The sequence below is a fragment of the Choloepus didactylus genome, chromosome 10 (assembly GCF_015220235.1).
Source record: "Choloepus didactylus isolate mChoDid1 chromosome 10, mChoDid1.pri, whole genome shotgun sequence".
Taxonomy (NCBI): domain Eukaryota; kingdom Metazoa; phylum Chordata; class Mammalia; order Pilosa; family Megalonychidae; genus Choloepus; species Choloepus didactylus.
Genome location: NC_051316.1, coordinates 102,471,841 through 102,496,466, shown reverse-complemented (window position 1 = coordinate 102,496,466; position 24,626 = coordinate 102,471,841). Strand labels below are relative to the sequence as shown.

The window sequence follows — 24,626 nt, the reverse complement described above, 5'->3', positions numbered from 1 at the left end:
CTTTGGCTTTAGTTTGCTCTTCTTTTTCTGGTTCTTCCAGTTTTGAAGTTAGGTCTCTGATTCAAAGTCTTTCTTCATTTCTAATGTAAACATTTAGAGCTATATATTTCCCTCTCAGCACTGCCTTTGCTGCATCCTATAAGTTTTGATATGTTGTATGTTTCTTTTCATTCACCTTAAGATATTTCCTAATTTTACTTCTAATTTCCTCTTTAATCCACTCATTGTTTAAAAGAATGTTGTTTAATTTATACATATTTGTGAATTTTCCATTTCTCCTTCTGTTATTGATTTCTAGCCTCATTCCACTGTGGTCCAAGAATATATATTGCATGATCCCAATATTTTTTAAATTTATTGATATTTGTTTTGTGACCCAACATGTGGGGTCTCTCCTGGAGAATGATCCATGTGCACTTGAGAAGAATGTATTCTCTTTTCATTGGATGCAGTGTTCTATATATGTATGTCTAGATCTAGTTGGTTTAGTGTATCATTCAAGTCCTGTACTTCCTTATTTATCTCCTGCCTAGATGTTCTATTCATTATTGAGAGTGATGTGTTAAAGTATCCTACTATTAATGTAATACTATTAATTTCTCCCTTCAAATCTGTCAGTATTTGCTTCATATATGTTTGGGCTCTGCTGTTAGGTGCATATATATTTATAATTGTTACATCTTCCTGTGAATTGTCCCCCTTTATCAGAAACATAATGCCCATCTTTGTCTTTTGTAACTGTTATTGATTTAAAGCCCATTTTATCTAATATTAGTATAGTCACTCCAGCTCAATTTTTTTTGCTACTTGCAAGGTATATATTTTTTCCATCATCTTACCCTCAACCTACTTGTATCTTTGACTTTAAAGTGAATCTCTTATAGACAGCAAAAGGCAGTCTCTGCCTTTTAACTGGGGAGTCTATTCCATACACATTGAAAGTCACTACTGATAATACAGGATTTTTTTCTGCCGTTTTGCTATTTAGCCTTGTACCATTTTTGTCCCTCATCGCCCTTAATGCCTACTTTTATATTTATTTGCTTTTTTGTGTTTGTGCCAGTTTGGATGCATTATGTCCCCCAAAACACCTTGTTCTTTAATGCAATCTTGTGGGGGGTAGACATATTACTGTCGATTAGGTTGAAATCTTTGGATTAGGTTGTTTCCATGGAGATGCGACCCACCCAACAGTGGGTAATATCTTTGATTAGATTATTTCCATGGAGGCGTGGCCCTGCTCATTCAGTGTGGGTCTTAATTAAATCACTGGAGGCCTATAAGAACTCAGACAGAAGGAGCTCTCAACTGCAGCAGAGACATTTTGGAGATGGCCGTTGAAAGTACTTTTGCTAGTCCAGACTTCGCTCTGGAGAAGCTAACAGAGGACAAAATACCCCAAGAGCAACATTTTGAAGAATGCACAGGAGCTGAGAGATGAGCTGCAATACAACCTGGGATCAGCAGACGCCAGCCATGTGCCTTCCCAGCTAACAGAGGTATTCTGGACACCACTGGCCTTCCTTCAGTGAAAGTATATTTGTGTTGATGCCTTAATTTGGACATTTTCATGGCCTTCAGACTGTAAAGTTAGAACCAAATAAACCACCTTTATAAAAGCCAATCCATTTCTGGTGTTTTGCATCATGGCAGCATTAGCAAACAGGAACAGTGTTGTACCATATTGAGTGCCTTCTCACTTCTATCTGGATATATTTTTAACCTGTTTTCCTTGTGGCTACCATGGAATTAAAATATATCCTAAACATATAACAATCATATTCGTTTTGAAATCTACTTAACTTCAATAGCATGCACATATGCTTTTGTTCCCCCACCATTTTTTGCACTTGTTACCACTTATATCTTTGTACATTGTGTGTCCAAAAACAGAGATTTATCTTTAGTTTTTATGCAGGTGCATTGTAGCACCTGTAGGAAATAAGAAGGGGAGTTACATACCAAACAACACAAGAATTCTGGCATTTATAATTATGCAAATGTTACCTTTACCTCAGGTCTTTATTTCTTTATGCCACTTTGAACTACTGACTAGTGTCCTTTCCTTTTAGTCTGAAGAACTCCCTTTAGCATTGCTTTTAGGGCAGATCCAGTGATGATGAATTTCCTCAAATTTTGTTTATTTGATCTTAATATATCCCTCATTTTGGAAAGAGTCTCTCATCAGATACAAAAATCTTGGCTGGAAGTTGTTTTCCTTCAGCACTTTAAGTATTTCAACCCACTGCCTTCTTACCTGCATGGTTTCTGATGAGAAATCAGCACTCAATCTAATTGGGACTCCCTTGTACCTAACACATTGCTCTTTTCTTGCTGCTTTTCCTTTGCATTTGACAGTGTAACAATATATGATGGGGTGTTCCAGTTTGCTAATGCTGCCTTTTTGCAAAACACCAGAAATGGACTGGCTTTAAAATGTTAACTCTGGGATTATTTTCTGGGATATCTGTTTCTTGGTTTTGTAACCAGCTGGCATGAAGATAGAGATTGTTTTGAACTTCAGCCCTCTTATCAGGAAGGTCTGCCCAAGGTGAATCAGTGTGCAGGGTTTTCCTCTGGGCTTCTGTCTTGCTCTGGGAAAATTCTGGGACAAGGGTCACCCTGGAGAGGGCTTTTCCAAGTCAGTCTTTCCCAATGAAAAAAGGTCCAGGGACCCATGAAGGGGGCACAGACTGGCTCCAACGTGCCCTGGGGATGGGGATCAGGAAGGGCTCCAAAAGCTTCTTCAATGGCTCCCCAAAGCTGAGCTTTCCTGGCCTGCCCAGTAAGTGCAGCCTTTCATCTAACCGTCCCCTGCAGCTCTGAGGAAGTGCTGCATCTTTAGATCTCCACTGCCTTTGCCCCTGACCAGGGAGTGCTGAGACAATGACTGCCACCTTTATCCAGGATGGGTAGAAACAATAGCTGACCTTAAAGCAGGGTCCCAGTGATCAGGGCCATGATCAGTGACCAGCCATGCCCACCCCTGTTTTTAGGGAAGAGGATTTTTACATCCCTTTCCGTCACCAGCAACTAGCCAGGAACTGGACCTCCAGGTGGCCTGCCACAAGAGTGGAAGACGGGGCTGGTAGACGCCATGCAGAGAGAACAATTTACTGTTCTTTACTGTAATTGATCAGCCTCTTCCTCCCGCTTTTCCCTGGATGCCATACAATGTTTTCTGGCTTTGGGAGTTTCAAAACAATTGTTTCAGACAGCTCCTGCCTGTTTAATAGTTATTTTGGTGGAAGGACTGAGTCCTGGAGCTCCCTTTTCCACCGTCTTCCCTGGACATCTCCAACAAGAAAGGAGATGCTTTTCTCTCTCTCTTTTCAAATATAGAATGTAGTGGGGAAGTCTGGTTGTGGGGCTGCACTAACAGTGCTTTTCTATCATGGCCCATAGCCAAGTTCTGCACGTATAAGAATTAAATCACTCAGCTAATATAAAGCTTTGCCTGTGTAACTTCTTTTATAGAATAAAGCCTTTACAACACCCCCTTTCATGGACTTTCTCTGTTAAAGTCTGTTGAACGCTTTTTGAAGCAAAGGTCAATGATATAAAAGCAATGAAACCAAAAAAAAAAAAAAAACACCCAAAACTTATACTTATAAAAATCCATAGGCTTGAAAGACCCAAAGACTCACAGCTTTTTATCTGGATAACAAGGGCACAGAGCTGGATTTTGAATAGAATAGAAGCCAGAAATTTATACTACTGAGATCAACTAACAAAGAATTTAAGAAAGAATTTGCTTATCTCACCTCACTTATAGACATTAATTACCAGCAAAGTATTAATGTAGTATAAAGAATTATATATCAGAAAAAATATAGAATCATTTCTTTTATAAAGCATAAGTATTGTATAACTAAGTTATAATATGTTAACTAAGCATATACTGCACATTTCTTAAATTATCTCAAATGGGGTTATCAGATTTTCTTATAGTCTCAATTCTTGGTTATAAAATTTATCATACTCATAGGTGTGAACAACTATTACAAAGTTTTAACACTTAAAAAATTCTCTCTTTAAATGTGTATATATAAATAATATATTTTCCAACATGAGTAGTTATTAATTTTTCAAAAGGGTATTCCAGGAGGATCCAAGATGGTGAATTAGGAGAGAGAGCAAAATTCTCCTCCGCGAAAAACACTAGATATAGGACAGAAAGTGCTCCAGAACAGCAGTTCCAGGATTCCACCTGCTGGGCAGGGACTTCTACACCCACAGTGAGTGTGTACCTGGAAAAACCAATAGGCTGCATATAAAACAGTGAGTGTTTGGCCCAGAACATTGTAAGTTCCCCGGACCAGGGGTCTGGCGCCCCTCCCCACCCAGACCTCACAGACTGTCTTGCTGCCAGCTCCCTGAAAGGGGGGAAAAAAAAACCCAAAAAACAGCAATCTGCTGAGGGCAAGAAGGGAGGCTCAACCCAGCCTCAACTGCAGAATTAATTAACAAATTAATTAACTAACTTTGGGAGCTGGGGTGCTAAAGAAGGGCTGGGCTCCGAGAAGTGGGGGCACATAAAAGCGGGCACCCATTCCCAGACTCCAAAAAAGCCATTTTTTTCCCCCTACATTTTGTCCCTTCTGGCTTCTCACTGATCCCTTATCTTTTTGCATTTCAATAGCCCCAGGCAGGGGTGGAACTGAAGCGGTTGGAGAGTAATTATCAGACAATAGCCCAAAGCATATCTTTAAATGCTCTATTCTGACACTGACAAAACTTCCAGGCTGGGGAAAGACTTTTAAAAGAGACTCTTTTTTTTTTCCTTTTTTCTTTTTCTTGATTTCTTTTCTATTTTTTTTAAATCTAAAAGTAATATATGTGGTTATTTTCTATCGGAAAGCCCAGGTTGAGGGACTAGGCTGGGCTTGGGGGGAGACAGAGTACCCACAGTGTCTTTGAGTTCCTTATTCACTACTGAAGGCCTCCACCCCCGTCTTTAATTGGCAACTCAGGCTGACCAAGGAATCTACCTGGAGAGGCCCCAAAGAGGAGAGGGGAGAAGGGAATAGTGCCCCTGAGAGACAACTGGAGTTCTGAGGATTGGGAGAGTGGAGGGAGGTCCAGCTCAACTGACAGTCCTCCTTCTGGGAATTCAGACCCCAGGGGCTGGAATTCAGATTCCGGCTTCAGTCAGCCACACCCCCAACAGGATCAGAGTCACCAGGAGAACTAAGGTCTCCACACCTCCTTACACTGGTGGGGGAGCTGCGGGCTGGCCAGCGCCACCTGCTGGACAGGAGAGGAAAAGCACCAATTCTAAAGGCCTCATAGGAGGGTCTCATTCTCAGGAAAACTCCATACCCTCCCAATGAGACCTGGGCCTCACTAGACTGGGAAAATCTGACTAGGGTCGACCATATCTGAGGAGACCCACTCACAAAAAGGTTACATAGAGGCAGAGCAAGAAACAGAAAAAACAAGAGGGGAAAAATTCTGATCAAGTAAACAGAACCTAAGTTAGAGGTCTAGAATAAGTTGAACTGAATAACAGAGGCCAGAGAACAAAGCCAACCAACAAGAAAACCACTAGGTAAAAGACAGAAAACAAGCTCCAAAATAAACTAATCAAGAAAATCAGATGCCTAGACAACTTAAGATAACAAGCCATACCAGGAAACATGAAAACATGGACCAGCCAAAGGAACAAACTAATAGCTCAGCTGAGACACAGGAGTGGAGGCAACTAATGCTAAATAAATTTGATGAAATGAAAGAAGATATAGCAAAAGAGCTGAAGGATATAAAGAAGACACTGGCTGACCATAAAGAAGAATTCATAAACTTAAAAAAACAAATGGCAGAACTCATGGGAATGAAGGCCACAATGGAGGAGATGAAAAACACAATGGAGGGACACAACAGTAGATCTGAACAGGCAGAAGAAAGGATCAGTGAACTGGAAGACAGGTCATTCGAATTCATACACACAAAAGAACAGATGGTGAAAAAAATGGAAAAATATGAGCAGGGTCTTAGGGAGCTGAGTGACAACGTGAAACGCACAAATATACGTGTTATGGGTATCCCAGAAGGAGAAGAGAGGGGAAAAGGGGCAGAAAGAGTAATAGAAGACATATTAACTGAAAATTTCCCAACTCTTATAAAAGACAGAAAATTAGAGATTCAAGAAGTACAACGTACCCCAAATAGAATAGATCCCAATAGACCTACTCCAAGACACTTACTGGTCAGATTGTCCAATGTCAAAGACAAAGAGAGGATTCTGAAAGCAGCAAGAGAAAAGCAATCCATCACATACAAGGGAAGGTCAATAAGACCATGTACAGATTTCTCTGCAGAAACCATGGAGGCAAGAAGACAGTGGCATGATATATTTAAGATACTGAAAGAGAAAAACTGGCAACCAAGAATTCTATATCCAGCAAAACTTTCCTTCAAAAATGAGGGAGAGATTAAAACATTTTCAGACATACAGACACTGAGAGAGTTTGTGAATAAGAGACCGGCACTACAAGAAATACTAAAGGGAGTGCTACAGGCTGATAGGAAAAGACAGGAGAGAGAGAGTTGGAGAAGAGTGCAGAAATGAAGATTATCAGGAAAGATAAAAGGAGAGGAAAAAATAAGATATGACATATAAATTCCAAAAAACAAAATGGTAGTAGAAAGTACTGCCCTTACAGTAATAACACTAAATGTAAATGGATTAAACTCCCCAATAAAAAGACACAGACTGGCAGAATGGATTAAAAAACAGGACCCATCTATATGCTGTCTACAAGAAACTCACTTTAGACACAAGGACAAACATAGACTGAAAGTGAAAGGTTGGAAAAAGATATTTCATGCAAACAACAACCAGAAAAAAGCGGGAGTAGCTATATTAATATCAGACAAGTTAGACTTCAAAAGCGAAACAATTAAAAGAGACAAAGAAAGACACTATATATTAATAAAAGGGTCAATTCATCAAGAAAACATAACAGTCATAAATATTTATGCACCAAGCCAGAATGCCCCAAAATTCATGACGCAAACACTGTGATCACTGAAAGGAGAAATAGATACCTCTACAATAATAGTTGGAGACTTCAATACACCACTCTCATCAATGGATAGAACATCTAGACAGAGGATCACTAAAGAAACAGAGATGTTGAATTGTATGATAAATGAACTAGACTTGACAGACATTTATAGAACACTACATCCAACAACAGCAGGATACACTTTTTTCTCAAGTGCTCATGGAACATTCTCTAGGATAGACCACATGTTGGGTCACAAAGCAAGTCTCAACAAATTTAAAAATATTGATATTATACAAAACACTTTCTCAGACCACAATGGAATGAAGTTGGAAATAAATAAAAGGCAGAAGGTCATAAAATTCACAAACATATGGAGGCTAAACAACACCCTCTTAGAAAACCAGTGGGTAAAGGAAGAAATTACAAGAGAAATTAGTAAATACCTCGAGGCAAATGACAATGAAAACACAACTTATCAACACTTATGGGATGCAGCAAAAGCGGTGATGAGAGGGAAATTTATTGCCCTAAATGCCTATATTAAAAGAGAAGAGAGCAAAAATTGAAGAGTTAACTGCTCACCTGGAGGAATTAGAGAAAGAACAGCAAACTAACCCCAAAGCAAGCAGAAGGGAAGAAATAACAAAGATTAGAGCAGAAATAAATGCAATTGAGAACAGGAAAACAATAGAGAGAATCAACAAAACCAGAAGTTGGTTCTTTGAGAAAATCAATAAAATCGATGGACCACTGGCTAGTCTAACAAAAAAAAAAAGAGAGAGCAGATGCAAATAAATGCAATCAGAAATGGGAAAGGAAATATAACTACCGACCCTGCAGAAATTAAGGAGATAATGAGAAGATACTATGAGCAACTATATGCTAATAAACTAGACAACTTAGATGAAATGGACAACTTCCTAGAAAAGCATAAACAACCAACATTAACTCAAGAAGAAATAGATGACCTCAACAAACCAATCACAAGTAAAGAGATTGAGTCAGTCATCAAAAAGCTCCCAAAAAGGAAAAGCCCAGGACCAGATGGTTTCACATGTGAATTCTACCAAGCATTCAAGAATGAATTAGTACCAATCCTCTCAATCTCTTCAAAAAAATTGAAGAAGAGGGAAAGCTACCTAACTCTTTCTATGAAGCCGTCATCACCCTAATACCAAAACCAGGCAAAGATACTACAAAAAAAGAAAATTATAGACCAATTTCTTTAATGAATATAGACGCAAAAATCCTCAACAAAATACTCGCAAATCGAATCCAGCAGCACATTAAAAGAATTATACACCATGACCAGGTGGGATTTATTCCAGGTATGCAAGGCTGGTTCAACACAAGAAAATCAATTAATGTAATACACCTCATCAATAAATCAAAGCAGAAGAACCACATGATCATCTCGATTGATGCAGAAAAGGCATTTGACAAAATTCAACATCCTTTCCTGATGAAAACACTTCAAAGGATAGGAATAGAAGGGAACTTTTTCAATATGATAAAGGCAATATATGAAAAACCCACAGCTAACATCACACTCAATGGGGAGAGACTGAAGGCTTTTCCTCTAAGATCAGGAACAAGACAGGGATGCCCACTATCACCATTGTTATTCAACATTGTGCTGGAAGTTCTAGCTAGAGCAATTAGGCAAGAAAAAGAAATAAAAGGCATCCAAATTGGAGAGGAAGAAGTAAAACTTTCACTATTTGCAGATGACATGATTCTATATGTAGGAAATCCAGAAAAATCTACAGCAAAGCTACTAGAACTAGTCAATGAATACAGCAAAGGAGCAGGCTACAAGATCAACACGCAAAAATCTGTAGTGTTCCTATACACAAGTAATGTGCAACAAGAGGAGGAAATCAAGAAAAAAATCCCATTTACAATAGCAACCAAAAGAATCAAGTATTTAGGAATAAACTTAACCAAGGACGCAAAAGACCTTTACATAGAAAACTATAAGAAACTGCTAAAAGAAATTGAACTAGACCTGAAAAAATGGAAGAACATACCATGTTCATGGATTGGAAGACTAAATGTAGTTAAGATGGCAATTTTACCTAAACTGATTTACAGATTCAATGCAATACCAATTCAAATCCCAACAACTTACTTTACAGAAATAGAAAAACCAATAACTAAATTTATTTGGAAGGGTAAGGTGCCCCGAATAGCCAAAAATGTCTTGAGAAAGAGGAATGAAGTGGGAGGTCTCACACTACCTGACTTTGAAGCATATTACAAAGCTACAGTGCTCAAAACAGCATTGTACTGGCATAAGGACAGATATACTGATCAATGGAATCGAACTGAGTGTTCAGAAGTAGACCCTTACGTCTATGGACAATTGATCTTTGATAAGGCAGGGAAGCCGAAGCAACTGGGAAAGAGCAGCCTGTTCAATAAATGGTGTTTGGAGAACTGGATATCCATTTCCAAAAGAATGAAAGAGGATGTCCATCTCACACCTTATACCAAAATTAACTCAAAGTGGATCAAAGACCTAAACATTAGCACCAAGACCATAAAACTCTTAGAAGAAAATGTAGGGCAATATCTTAAAGACCTTGTGAAAGGAGGTGGTTTCTTAGACCTCACACCCAAGGCACGAGCAACCAAAGAACAAATAGACAAATGGGATCTCCTCAAAATTAAACACTTTTGTACATCAAAGGACTTTGTTAGAAAAGTAAAAAGGCAACCTACACAATGGGAGATGATATTTGGAAACCACATATCAGATAAGGGTTTAATATCCCGAATATATAAAGGAATCCTGCATCTCAATAACAGAATGACAAACAATCCAATTAAAAAATGGACAAAAGACATGAACAGACATTTTTCTGAAGAGGAAATACAAATGGCTCAAAAGCATATGAAAAAATGCTCAACTTCACTGGCTATTAAGGAAATGCAAATCAAAACCACAATGAGATATCATCTCACACCTACCAGAATGGCCATTATCCAAAAAACAGAAAATGACAAGTGCTGGAGAGGATGTGGAGAAAGAGGCACACTTATTCATTGTTGGTGGGAATGTAGAATGGTGCAACCACTCTGGAAGACAGTATGGAGGTTCCTCAGGAAGCTAAATATAGATTTGCCATATGACCCAGCTATTCCATTGCTGGGTATATACTCAGAGGAACTGAAACTTAAGACACAGACAGACATTTGTAAACCAATGTTTATTGCAGCATTATTCACAATTGCCAAGAGATGGAAATAGCCCAAATGTCCATCAAAGGATGAGTGGATAAACAAACTGTGGTATATACACATGATGGAATATTATGCAGCTGTAAGACAGAACAAAGACATGGATCATGTAATAATGTGGATGAACCTTGAGGACATTATGTTGAGTGAAGTTAGCCAGAAACAAAAGGACAGATTCTGTATGGTCTCACTAATATGAACAGACATTAATGAACAAACTTTGGGAGTTAAAAGCTGACAACACAGGCGACCAGGAGATAGAGAGAGGGCAGAGATCAGCCATTTGATGCTGAAGGACTACAGAATGTTTAGGATTGATTGCATAGATCCAGAAATAGATAGCATAATACTGTGTGATGGTAGCACAGTATTGTAAATACACTGAACAAAGATGTCTGTGAGTAAAGCTGAAAGAGGTGGGATAGGAGAATGTATGACACCAGAGGTAAAGATAGATGATAAAGACTGGGACTGTATAACGTGGCAAAAACTGGAGTGGCCAATGACTGTTACTAAATATACAAATATAAAAATGTTTTTGCATGTGGGAAAGCAAATGAATGTCAACCATGTAGAAATTTGAAAAAGGGATGGTATCCAGGAAAAAACATAATCTAAGCAAACTGGAGTCTATGGTCAACAGTAACATTGTAATATACCTCCATTAAATGTAACAAAGGCAATATGCCAATGTTAAATGTATATGAGAGAGGGATATAGGGGAGTAATATGGGATTCTTGGTAGTTGTATTTGCTGTCCTTAGTAGTATATTGTATTGTATGACATGTTATTTTTCTTTTTATCATTTTTTCTTATTGCTAAAAAAAAAAGAAAACAATTTTTCTTGCAGTAATCAGTATGTTCAAGTGCTGATTGTGGTGATAAATGTACAACTTTATGATGATACCATGAACAACTGATTGTACACTGTGGATAAATGTATGGTATGTGAACATAACTCTATAAAATTGTAGGAAAATATATATATAGGAGTAAAAGTGTTGGAGAAAACATGGTGAGAGGGATGATGCCTCACCAATATGGACTAACTACAATGTGTAAACTCAGAATTGAATCTTAGAACATAGCCTAACGTGGACACAATAATTGTAATAGTCCCTAGATTGTAAGCTCTTACAGCAGTTAACTCTATCCCTGAATTGTAAGGCCTATCTCTAAACTTTGAGATGCTGATCCCCTAGTGTATAACCTGATTGGTCTCTGGAACAATGCATATCTCTGAGACACCTGAAACTCAGAGCTAGAGCTCAGCAGATATGAATGTCAGTATTAGTGCATACAGCCAATGTCAAAAAAAAAAAAAAAAAAAAGCTGAAAAAGAGCCCAGACTTCAATTAGTGATATGAATGAAGCAGGTCTGGTTCAGACCAGGGCAAGCCAGGCCAAAGGGTAAAGGTTGAAACTGATTGTGTTTTAAAACTTCAACTTTCATATGAGACCAAGGGAATAGATATCTATTTGGTACAGGATCTAAATTTTCTAAACGGTACAACTCTACAGTCCATTTGTTCAAACACCACAATTGCATGGAACTTTGAACAGGAAGTGAGATACGGTAGGTTAGCATAGGCTGGAGTGAAATAGTGACACATCCTAATTTGGGCAGATAATAAAAAATATATATATTTACAGCCTCCCCCTCCCCAGCCCCGAGGATCTGGGGGAAGGTGCGGATGTGTTGGACATCCTCACCTGGACTGGTGTTGATGTTGTCACAAACATTGGGACTGGCGGTTTGATGTGCTGAGCCCTCGAGCATGGGACTTGACCTTATGAAGCTCATTACCACAAAGGAGAGTCTAAACTTGTATGTAATGGTGCCTAAGAGTCTCCCCGAGTACCTCTTTGTTGCTCAGATGTGGCCCTCTCTCTCTCTAACTGAGCCATCTCGACAGGTGAACTCGCTGCCCTCCCCACCACGTGGGACCCGACTCCCAGGGGTGTAAATCTCCCTGGCAACGCAGAGTATGACTCCCGGGGATGAATGTGGACCCGGTATCGTGGGACTGAGAGTATCTTCTTGACCAAAAGGGGGATGCAAAATGAGACGAAATAGTTTCAGTGGCTGAGAGATTCCAAATGGAGTCGAGAGGTCACTCTGGTGGACATTCTTATGCACTATATAGATAACACCTCTTAGGCTTTAATGTACTGGAATAGCTAGAAGTAAATACCTGAAACTACCAAACTCCAACCCAGCAGTCTGGACTGCTGAAGACAATTATATAATAATGTAGACTACAAGGGGTGACAGTGTGATTGTGAAGACCTTGTGGATCACACCCCCTTTATCTAGTGTATGGATGAGTGGAGGAATGAGGATAAAAACTAAAGGACAAATGGGGTGGGATGGGGGGATGATTTGGGTGTTCTTTTTTCACTTTTATTTTTTATTCTTGTTCTGGTTCTTTCTGATGTAAGGAAAATGTTCAGAGATAGACTGTGGTGATGAACGCATAACTATGTTATCATACCGTGGACAGTGGATTGTATATCATGGATGATTGTATGGTGTGTGAATGTATTTCAATAAAACTGAATTTAACAAAAAAAAAAAGTAAAAAAAAAAAAAGAAAGGTAACAAGCTGAGGTCACAGTGGTGAGAGATCCCAAATAGAGTCAAGAGGTTATCCTTGGGGTTTCTCTTATGCAAACTCCAACTAGACATCCCAAATGGCCACAGTATGCCATGCCCTTACCAATAATAGCCCCCAAATTCCTAGGTCCCTACCTGAGATTCTCTAAAAGATGCACTCAATAAATTTTATCTTTCAGAAACTTAAATCCACCAGAGCATTCCATAAGTCCTAAAACCCAGAGGCACGAGCCTCTTTAAGATCAACAATCAGATGCAGCCCCTTTACCCATACTGTTGACACCCCCTTTCAATATGAACAAGTTAGGGTGCTCACTGCCTAGACACCCCTGAAGATGAAGAGAGAGATTAAGTGAGAGGAAGGGATTACAACAAACAAGACAAGATTTAACAAAATTCTATGAATACTGAAACTTTATATAATTATCTATGTATTTTTGGATGTTGGGGTGTTGGAATGGCTGGAAGGAGGTAAATGACATGGTGAAACTGTAGCCTATAGAATCCTTTATGATTTGCTCTATAGCTGCTCATTGAATTGTGCCTTGAAGGTCTTCACCTTTCCGTATTTACCTTCTATTGTATAATAGGAAAGGGACTGAGACTGTGGAACGGTAATCCATTAAAGTTTTTGAAATTACCTATATAACTGCTTGTTGAGCTGTACATCAAAAGTTAACACCTTTCTGTATGGAAATAGCTGAAGCTGTGGAACTGTGGCCCATGACAGTCTTTGAAATTTGCTCTCTAACTACTTGTTAAATTGTACTTTGAAAGTTATCACTGTTATGTATATGTTAAAGTGCGCAATAAAAAGATGCATTACAAATAGGGAATTCCATAGTCTGTCATCACAAGGTATGGTACATATTTTTGTCACACAAATATTAATCAAAATATCTTTTTAAAGGTTTTGTTCTGTTTAGGATGAGTAGGTGGAGAATCTTCAGAATTTCCATTACTTTATGATCACACTGATTAGAGTGGGAAAGATGGAATACAGGAAGGGAGGTATCAGAGGATATGGGAAAAATATAGCCTATGGAGACAGAGAGACATTTGGTTCATATTCCAGCTCTGCTAATGACTAGCTGGGATAGTATTCTCATACAGATTAGCCTCAATATACTCATTTATAAAATGAAGACAGTTATACCAACCTGTGTAGTCTTATTATGAAAATTAAAGATTGCATATGCAGGGTACTTAGCACAATTCCTAGCACATAATCAGTACTCAAATAAAGTTAGTAATTGTGAAGGTTATGGCAATGATTCTAGATCTTGAATTTTTTTTTGAGAGACATAACAGAATGGGTTATAAGCCCAGCAGGCAAAAAGAGGAAGACTTTAAGTTACTTACTTTTAAAATTCTGTTTACAAACCTAGAAAAAAGGCAGGAATTTATGGGGTAATTACGAGTTTGGAGTAAAAGTATGGCTAGGAAAAGGGAGAACACTTTGAACACACAGTAGAAACAATATCTTGTTTTTTGTTTTTTTTAAAACTATCATTTATTCCAAGAAATTTAAATATTTAGGTATAAACATAACATGTACAGGAGAAACAGTTTTTGGAAAGAAAAATTTTTTAATGAAAAGGGAAAGGATCTGCAAAATCCTACATTAGGTAGGCCCGAAGCCAGCTGGACCTGACAGGCTTTTGTACCAACTAGCTAATTAATTTAATTTTTTCAAAATTTTAAAATGTCTTAGTATGTTTTATATTATCAAAACCATTGTCTAGATCCTTCACAAGATATAAATTATGTGTGCACATATGCCTTTAGATAAAATGTTGCCAATTTTAAGTCAGGCAGTTATAGAATAACTACAAAAGATACAGTTCCAATTAGGGGGAAATAATTAATTTGCGATCATTCATTCAGGAGTCTTGCTTTTCCTCCTTTCTTCTTCCTCAGAAAGTTTACATGTTGGCAGTCTCTCACAGAAGAAACAGGAAATGCAAAAAGCAGATAGAATATATCCATTTTCTTCTTCCTCCTCTTTTTTTTTAAACAACTTAAAACAGTTGGCTGGGGAAGAGACTGAAATTACTAGTTAAAATAGTCTGAAATTAACAGGAAATTGATGATAATAAACTCTCTCAATATATGAAAAACAATTATTTAAAATGGCTAGTTGTATTCCATGGTTTAGGATATGACTAGAAAAAGTTTTAACATGGGAAAATAAACAAAATGAAAGTTATTAACAATTCTTAATTTTATGTTTGGATCATGGTTTTGTAGAGTTAATAAAAAAATAGTTCCCTCTTTTTATTATGAAAGAAACTCAATAATCGGACATTTTAACAAAAGATCATCTGCATTTAGTGTTCCTCTCTGTCTTTCTAAAGTCATGGAAAAGACTATTAGGCAATGAGCAAAGCTCCTTTTTCTAAGGGGAAAAAGGATAGCATTATTGTTGAAAACATTGGGCTATTATGCTAAACATTCCTTGAATTTTTGAAGGCCAACAGTCTAAAATATGCTTAGAGGGAATTCAAAATTAGACAGAAATCGTTAATACTCAAAAAGAGTACTGCCTAAGTGCAAAAATATTCTCTTATAACTGATCTTACGAACAAATTTTAAAGCGTATTTGAAAGGTAGGAAATAAAACTTAATGGCAAAAAAAGTCAATATGTCATATTTTCAGAGCCACAACTTGGGAAGGCTAACTTAATTCAACCAGGAAAGTTATTTCTTACTTCCTTCATTATTTTTGTAGAAAAAATACAGCCACAGGAATTCTCAAACCCATACAATTACTCCATTATTTGATAGAGATATCTGCATTTTAAAAGTCATTTTGAAAAAACAAATGTAGAGATAGAGCATGAGGTCCAGGTTATCATCTTCTTTACAAGAAGATGCTTCTCAAATACGTTAACATTTGTATTCTTTTGCAGCCATTGTAACAAGGTTTGCTTAATTAAAGTGTAAGTATTAACATCAGATTTGTGTATATGCTGTTCCCCCCAAAATTAACATAAAATATCTAGAATTTAGAACTCATTTTCTCATAGAAATGGTAGCATAATTGGTGGCTTGGTTTCCAGATCAACAAATAAAATGTTCTTAACTCAAAATGTTGGTATTTACAGACCTGAGCATCAACTCCTTTATACCCAAGTCCTAAGCCTTTGACTTCTGGATGTTGTAGAGGGTGGAGAAATCAGGACACAATATCGACATTTATTAAGTTCTACTATGGGTTTGTAAGTGAAGTGCCAAACATTTCAGTATTTAAATATGCATTCCTTAATTTAGTTTACGCCTCAATAATTCTGACATTCATAGGTCTCAGTTTTACCATTTTCTAGTTGCTTAATTATTGGGCAAATTAAGCTTTCACATCTGATAAATAAGAATAACAATCTCCATTTCATAAGATTGTGAGGATTAACCAAAACTGCATATGTAAGTACCTCCTAAATAGTAGGAGCTCCAACTATGGTAAAATAGTAATACTCTTTCAACATCGCCAATTGGTAGATGAGCAAGCTGTGCTTCAACAAGGTGAACTGACATTTTTCAAGGTCATACAGTCAAATGGAAGTGAGAATTAGAGCCTAGGTCTTCTGCCTTCTAATGCAGCATTTTCCCTCTCTTTACTATATTTAGATTACCTCTATGTATCTAAAGAAAGCAAATCAAAAGTATTTAATGTGCTCATCTCAGTAGACTTGAACCACTTCCGCAAATTTTTTATGTTAATCTTCTCCTGACTCAATCATTAGTCATTTAAATATCTCCTCTGATGAATGGGATTTAAAAAAATAATTAATTGCCAAAGAAATGAGACACTGCTTCTGATCTGCCTCAATTCAATTCTTCTAAGACCTTGGAATGAAGTTTCCCAGCTGTACCTAGCCCTATTTGCGAATGCCTCTAATCCACCCAGTTTCCTTGCAAAGCTTTTTTTTTTTAAACAGTTTTACTGAGATATAACCTTGCAAAGCTTTTTAAATCTTCATTTTTAAATTGTGAAATATTCATACAAAAGTAGATAAATTAAAGATGATACAATCTAAAGAATAATAATAAAATCAAAACTCATACTCAGTAATAGTACATTTGAAGTCCATTACATGGCCCTCCGCAGCTGCCCCAGAGGCAACGAAGCTTTATGCTAATTATACTTTATCTCTTCCTTATATGCATTCCTTGTATGCATTCCTAAATAATATGTCATATAATTTTGCCTGCTCTTAAACTTAACATAAATAAAAATCATTATGCATTCTTTGACTTGCCTTTCTTGCTCAATGTAGTATTACATTTTCTGAGATTCATCCATGTAAATAGGCATAGCTGTATTTTGTTCATTTTTTACTGCTGTATTACATTTCATCTTTATTCATTCTCCTATACATTTATTTATTCACTATATAACACTTTATTTATTCATTCTCCTAGACATTTGCATTGTTTTCATTTTTTGGCTATTATGAATAATGCCTCTGTGAACCTTCTTGAATATGTATCTTTGGGTATACATGTGCAAGATTTTCTCTGGAATATATATATATATATATACATATATATATATATATATATATACCAAGGAATGGAACTCCTAGGTAACAGGGTTTTGCATGACCAACTTTACTAGCAATGCCTAACTGTTTTCCAAAGTGGTGTTAATGGTGGTGTTAATGCTGTTAATGGTCCCATCGCTCTGAATCCTCACAAACACTTGATTATCATCATCTTTTAAATTTTCACCAATCTGGTAGCTTGACATGATATCTTGTGGTCTTAAATTGCATTCTCCTGATTATTAATGAGATGGAACATGTTTTCATGTGTATTGGCCATTTGAGTTGCTGTTCTGTAAAGACCCTGCCTGAATATTTTTTATATTAATTTGTAGAAGTTTTTTTATATATTTCTGGAAAACCAATTCTGTCAGTTTAATGTGCTGCACTTACCTTCTCCCAGTTTACAGCTGGTCTATTTGCTGTCTTTATAATGTGTTTTAATAAGGAGAAGTTCTTAATTTTAATATAGTTGAATTTATCAATATTTTCCCTTACATGTTCTAATTTTTGCATTTTGGAGAATGGCTTATCAAAGTAGTTAAGAGCATGAACCCTGGAGCTAGACTGTATGGTTTCAAATCCTGGCTTTATCACTTCTAGCCAAGTGGCCTTGAATAAATTATTTACTCTCTTGATGCCTTAGTTTACTCAATTGAAACATAGAGAAAATAATCACACCTATTTCATAAGTTTATTGTAAGATTAACTTAGTTAATATACACTAAGCACTGAGAATAGCACCTGGCATACAGTAAAAACTATATAAGTATTGCTGTGATATAATATTCTTTGGGAGAAATTCTTTCCTACCCCAAGGTCATTAAGATGCTTTCTTAAACATCTTACATTTTGCCTTCACATTTAGGTCTTCAATCCATCTGAAATTTATTTTTGTGTATGGTGTAAGTTAGAGGTCCAACCTCATCTTCTTTCTTAGGGACACTCAAAGATAGACTACCAGGTATTGAAAAGTCCATCCTTTTGACCCTAAGCTTAGTAACTTCTCTGCCTTATGTCAAATGTCTTTATACACGTGAATTGTCTTCGGGCTTTCTTTCTGTTCTGTTTATTTGTCTGTTCCTGAACTAATACCACCCTATCTTAATTACTATAGCTTTTTTTTTTTTTAAATTCAGTTTTACTGAGATATAGTCACATACCATAGAATCATGCACAGTGTACAATAAACTGTTCACAGTACCATCATATAGTTGTACATTCACCACCACAATCAATATTTGAACATTTTCCTTACTCCAAAAAAAAAAAAAAAGAGTAAAAATAAAAATAAATAAGAACACCCAAAGCATTGCCCCATCCCACCTGTGCCAGTCTGTATGTATTATGTCCCCCAAAATGCCATGTTCTTTGATGCAATCTTGTGCGGGCAGACGTATTAGTGTTGATTAGGTTGAACCTATTGATTGACTGTTTCCATGGAGATATGACTCAATCAACTGTGGGCAAGACGTTTGATTGGATACTGTGCTGGTTTGAATGTATTATGTCCCCCAAAACGCCATTTCCTTTGACGTAATCTTGTGTGGGCAGATGTATAAGTGTTGATTAGATTGTAATTTTTTGAGTGTTTCTGTGGAGATGCGCCCCACCCAACTGTGGGTGATGACTCTGGATGATTTCCATGGAGGTGTTACCCCACCCATTCAGGGTGGGTCTAAATTAAATCACTGGAGCCATATAAATGAGCTGACAAACAGAAGGAACTCAGTGCAGCTATGACTGACATTTTGAAGTGCAGCTGAGAGTGACATTTTGAAGAGGAGCTACAGCCAAGAGGGACACTTTGAAGACTGCACAGAAGCTAAGAGAGTAGTTGGAGATGAGAGACAGTTTGAAGATGACCATTGAAAGCAGACTCTTGCTCTGGAGAAGCTAAGAGAGGATAAACACCCCAAGAGCAACTAAGAGTCACATTAAGGAACTGCAGCTTAGAGAGGAACGTCTTGGGAGAAAGCCATTTTGAAACCAGAACTTTGGAGCAGACGCCAGCCACATGCCTTCCCAGCTAACAGAGGTTTTCTGGACACATTGGCCATCCTCCAGTGAAGGTAACCAATTCTTGATACACTTTATGGCCTTAAGACTGTAACTGTGTAACCAAATAAACCCCCTTTATAAACGCCAATCCATTTCTGGTGTTCTGCATTCTGGCTGCATTAGCAAATCAGAACAGATACTTTCCATGGAGGTGTTATCCCACCCATTCAGGGTGGGTCTTAATTAAATCACTGGAGTCCAATAAAACAGTTCATAGACAGAAGGAGCAGACAGAGAAGCTGTGAGTGACATTTTGGAGAGCAACTGAGAGAGACATTTTGGAGACGGCTGCTGAAAGCAGACTTATGCTAGCCCAGGGTTTGTTTCGGAGAAGCTAAGAGAGGACAAAACGCCTCAAGAGCAACATTTTGAAGAATGCACAGGAGCTGAGAGAGAAGCTGGAACACAACCCAGGATCAGGAGACACCAGCCATGTGCCTTCCCAGTTAACAGAGGTTTCCAGATGCTCTTGGTCTTCCTTTGGTGAAGGCATACTTGTGTTATGCCTTAATATGGACATTTTCATGGCCTTCAGACTGTAGCTTGGTAACCAAATAAACTCCCTTTATAAAAGCCAATCCATTCCTGGTATTTGCATAATGGCAGCATTAGCAAACAGGAACAGATTTCCACCATATTTCTCATTTAGTTTTTGTCCCCATTTTTCTACTCATCTGTCCATACACTGGATAAAGGGAGTGTGAGCCATAAGGTTTTCACAATCCCATAGTTACAGAGTGTAAGCTATATAGTTATACAATCATCTTCATGAATCAAGGCTACTGGGGTGCAGTTTGACAGTTCCAGGTATTTCCTTCTAGTTATTCCAATACACAAAAAACTAAAAAGGAATATCTAATATAGTGTATAAGAATGTCCTCTGGAGTGACCTCTCGACTCCATTTCAAATCTCTCAGCCACTGAAACTTTATTTTGTTTCATTTCACTTCCCCCTTTTGGTCAAGAAGATTTTCTCAATCCCATGATGCCGGGTCCAGGCTCATCCCCAGGCGTCATGTCCCACATTTCCAGGGAGATTTATACCCCTGGGAGTGATGTCTCACATAAGGGGTAGGGCAGTGTGTTCATCTGCCAAGCTGGCTTAGAGAGAGAGGCCACAACTGAGCAACAAAGAGGTTCTCTGGGGGAGACTCTTGGGCACAATTATAGGTAGGCTTAGCATCTCCTTTGCAGTAACAAGCATCATAATGGCAAGCCCCAAGATCAAAGGCTCAGCCTACTAAATTGGTGGTCCTCAATGTTTGTGAGAATATCAGTAACGACCCAGGTGGGGAAGTCCAACATTTCCACATTTTTTCCCCAGTTCCTCAGGGAGGTCCTGCAAATACATTTTTATTCTCTGCCAAATTACTTTGGGATGTATCCGGATTTCACACTAACCTATACAAACCTTCCAGATCTCACTTCCTATTCAAAGTTCCATGTAATTATGGTGTTTGAATAAACTGACCATACAAGTTATATTATTTAGTGTGCTAGAGAAAATTATTTAGTGTGCTAGGCCTGATTTGCCTTAGTTCTAACCAGATTCACTTCATTTATATCTCTAATTGTAGTCTGAACTCTTTTTTAGCTTTTTTAACAGTTGTTGTATGAGGTAATACTGACATTCATAGCTGCTGAGCTCTAGCTCTGCGTTTCAGCTGTCACACAGATACCCAAAGTTCCAGAGACTGACCAGGTTATACACAAAGAGCTCAGCATCTCAGAATTTGGAGATAACCATTACAACTCAGGAATAGATGTGACTGCTGTAAGAGCTTACAATCTAGGGACCATTACAATAAGCATTCTCCTGATAACCTGTGCTCTAAGATTCAATTCTCAGAGTTTACACATTATAGTTAGTCCATATTAAGGAGGCATTATGATGTTTGTCTTTTCATTTCTAGCATTCTTCACTCAAAATGCTGTCCTCAAGATCCATTCACCTAGGTGTGTGTCTCACAGCTTCATTCCTTCTTGCAGTTGCTCAATATTCTACTGTATGTGTACACCACAGTTCACCATTCAGTTCATCAGCCGATGCACCCTTAGGCCACCTCCATCCATTGCAAATCGTGAATACTGCTACCATCAATGCCAGTGTGTAAATGTCCATTTGTGTTTCTGCTCTCAGGTCTTCCAAGTATATAGCCCATAATAAGGTTGCAGGACCTTATGGCACCCACATACTTAGCTTCTTATGGAACAACCATACTTTCCTCCAGATAAGCTACACCATTCTACTTCCCCATCAACAGTAAATAGGTACATCCCTCTCTCCCTGGTTTCTCCAGCACATGTATCCCTCTGTTTATATTTTTCCCTGCAATATTATAGATATATTCACATACCATACAATCATCCATAGTGTGCAATCATTTGTTCACAGTATCATCATATTATTGTGCATTAATCACCACAATCAACACTTGAACATATTCCTTACTCCAAAAAACATTTTAAAGAATAAAAAAGATAAAAAAATTAAAATATTATACAATGCAATAATAAGGTCAGACAACAATACCACTACCAAGAATTCCATACCCCTTCTTTATATCCCCCTCTTACAGACATTTAGGTTTGGTATATTGCCTTTGTTACATTTAATGGAAGCATAATGCAATGTTACTGTTAACCATAGACTCCAGTTTGCATTGATTATATTTTGCCCCAATACCATCCCTTTTTCAACAACTTGCAAGCTTGACATTCATTTGTTCTCCCACAGGTAAAAACATTTTTATATTTGTACATTTAGAAGCCATCACTGACCACTCTAGGTTTCACTAAGCTATACAGTCCCAGTTTTTATCATCTGTCTTTCCTTCTGGTGTCATACATGCCCCTAGCCCTCCTCTTTCAACTTTACTCACAGCCATCTTTGTTCAGTGTACTTATAATATCGTGCTACCATCACAAAGTATTGTGCTATCCATTTCTGGATCTATACAATCAGCGTCAAATGCCCAATTCTACCGAAAATTTCCTGATAACCTATGTTCTCAGCTTTAACTCTGAAAGCTTTCTCATTAATATTAGTTCATATTAGTGAGATCATACAGTATTTGTCCTTTTGTTTCTGGCTAACTTTGCTCGACATAACATCCTCCAGGTTCATCCACATTATTATACATTCTGTGACTATAGCTTTATTTTTCCCCAACTATTTCTTATAATTTTTTTAAAGTATGGAAAAGTTTCAAGGACAGTACTCTGAATATCTCTGCATGTGTGTGTGTGTATATACACATATATATATATAACCAGAGAGAGAAAGAGAGAGAGAGAGAGAAAGCTTTGCTTTACCTGCTACCACCACTTATTCCACTTCAGCCACGCTGTCCTTGCTGTTGCTCAAATATGCCAGGCATATTCCTGTATCAGGGACTCTACACTTGCGGTTCCCTCTACTGGCAACACTCTTCCCCAGGGGATCCACATGGCATGCTCCCTTACCCCTTTTGGGCCTTTACTCAAATGTCATATTCTCAACAAGGCCTTTGCTAGCCATATTATCTAAACTTGTTACACCCTTCCCTATCTAACATACTATATATTTTATTTTCTTGTTTATTATCCTTCTCTCCATCTAGAATGTCACTTCTATGAAGTAAGGAATTTCTACCTGTTTTTTTCCACTGCTGTGTCCCCAGTGCCTAGCACAGTGCCTGACACATGATAGGCACTTAAACTTATTTTAAAAATGATTGTGTAATCTGGTTCCAAAACCTATGAATGCTTTCTTAATTCCTGATGCCTCCTGAGTGCAATATTTATTTTCATTTTAGTTTATTTAACATTTCTCATGCACCTGATCTTGATAATTGATGTCACATTTAAATAAACTTCTTAGGATCTTGGAAATAGGATACTCATTCTAGGTGAGAAAAATGAGACATTTAATGACTGGTCTATGATGACCAGTCATGGATTCCAACCAACCTTGGAAGACTTTAATCCCTTAGGTTTGTTCTTTAAAGTATAAGTGCCCTCTGCAGACTAAACAGAAAAAAAAGCACTAGCCCTCAAAGAAAAATCTATTTTGCTTAACTCCTGTATTCTTCTATGACCCTCCTGAAAGGGCTTCTTTAGCTTATATAATCCTCATATAAACAAAGAACAGAGGCCAGAATGCCTACGACAAACCTACTCTTAATAATTCTCATTTTCTTCTGCATAAAAGTTACCATTGGTATTTGGGGCAACATACTGTCTCCTAGATCAATGGTTCTCAAACATCAGCATCCATCTAAAGGGCTTAACACTCCCCACTGGCTGCTCGGAAAAGCCATCTTTGCATTGTTCCTCGGGCTGGCTCGCCGCTCGCCGCAGCCACCTCCGCCGTGCGCGCAGCCGCCGCGGACACCGGCAGCTTTATCGCCAGTCTCCGAACTCTCCCTTTTTTTTTAATCCGTTACATCGGACCACCGGCGTGCCCCACCATGTCAGACGCGGCCGTGGATACCAGCTCCGAAATCACCACCAAGGATTTAAAGGAGAAGAAGGAAGTTGTGGAGGAGGCAGAGAACGGAAGAGACGCACCTGCTAATGGGAACGCTAATGAAGAAAATGGGGAACAGGAGGCTGACAATGAGGTAGATGAAGAAGAGGAAGAAGGTGGGGAGGAAGAAGAGGAGGAGGAGGAAGGAGATGGTGAGGAGGAGGATGGAGATGAAGATGAGGAGGCTGAGGCAGCTACGGGCAAACGGGCAGCTGAAGATGATGAGGATGATGACGTGGACACCAAGAAGCAGAAGACCGATGAGGATGACTAGACAGCAAAAAAGGAAACATTAAACTTAAAAAAAAAAAAAAAAAAAAAAAGGCCGCCGTGACCTATTCACCCTCCACTTCCCGACTCAGAATCTAAACGTGGTCACCTTCGAGTAGAGAGGCCGCCCGCCACCCACCGCGAACAGCGCCACCCGCAGATGACACGCGCTCTCCACCACCCAACCAAAACCACAACGTGAATTTGCAACAGGGGAGGAAAAAAGAACCAAAACTTCCAAGGCCCTGCTTTTTTTCTTAAAAGTACTTTAAAAAGGAAAATTTGTTTGTATTTTTTATTTACATTTTATATTTTTGTACATATTGTTAGGGGTCAGCCATTTTTAATGATCTCGGATGACCAAACC

At 38.0% G+C, this 24,626-nt stretch overlaps 2 protein-coding genes across 2 annotated transcripts in view; one reads left to right on the top strand and one right to left on the bottom strand.

Moving 5' to 3' along the window:
• MEGF9 (multiple EGF like domains 9) overlaps positions 1-24,626 on the bottom strand; it is a 131,412-nt gene that overhangs the window by 43,770 nt on the left and 63,016 nt on the right. The window lies entirely within an intron of this gene.
• On the top strand, positions 23,810-24,323 carry LOC119545611 (prothymosin alpha). The gene has a single exon (XM_037851315.1). The coding sequence runs from the start codon at positions 23,931-23,933 to the stop codon at positions 24,261-24,263; it is 333 nt and encodes a 110-aa protein (XP_037707243.1). The 5' UTR covers positions 23,810-23,930; the 3' UTR covers positions 24,264-24,323.

Coding starts and splice junctions, on each gene's coding strand:
- LOC119545611 (XM_037851315.1), top strand. CDS start 23,931: ATGTCAGACGCGGCCGTGGATACCAGCTCCGAAATCACCACCAAGGAT.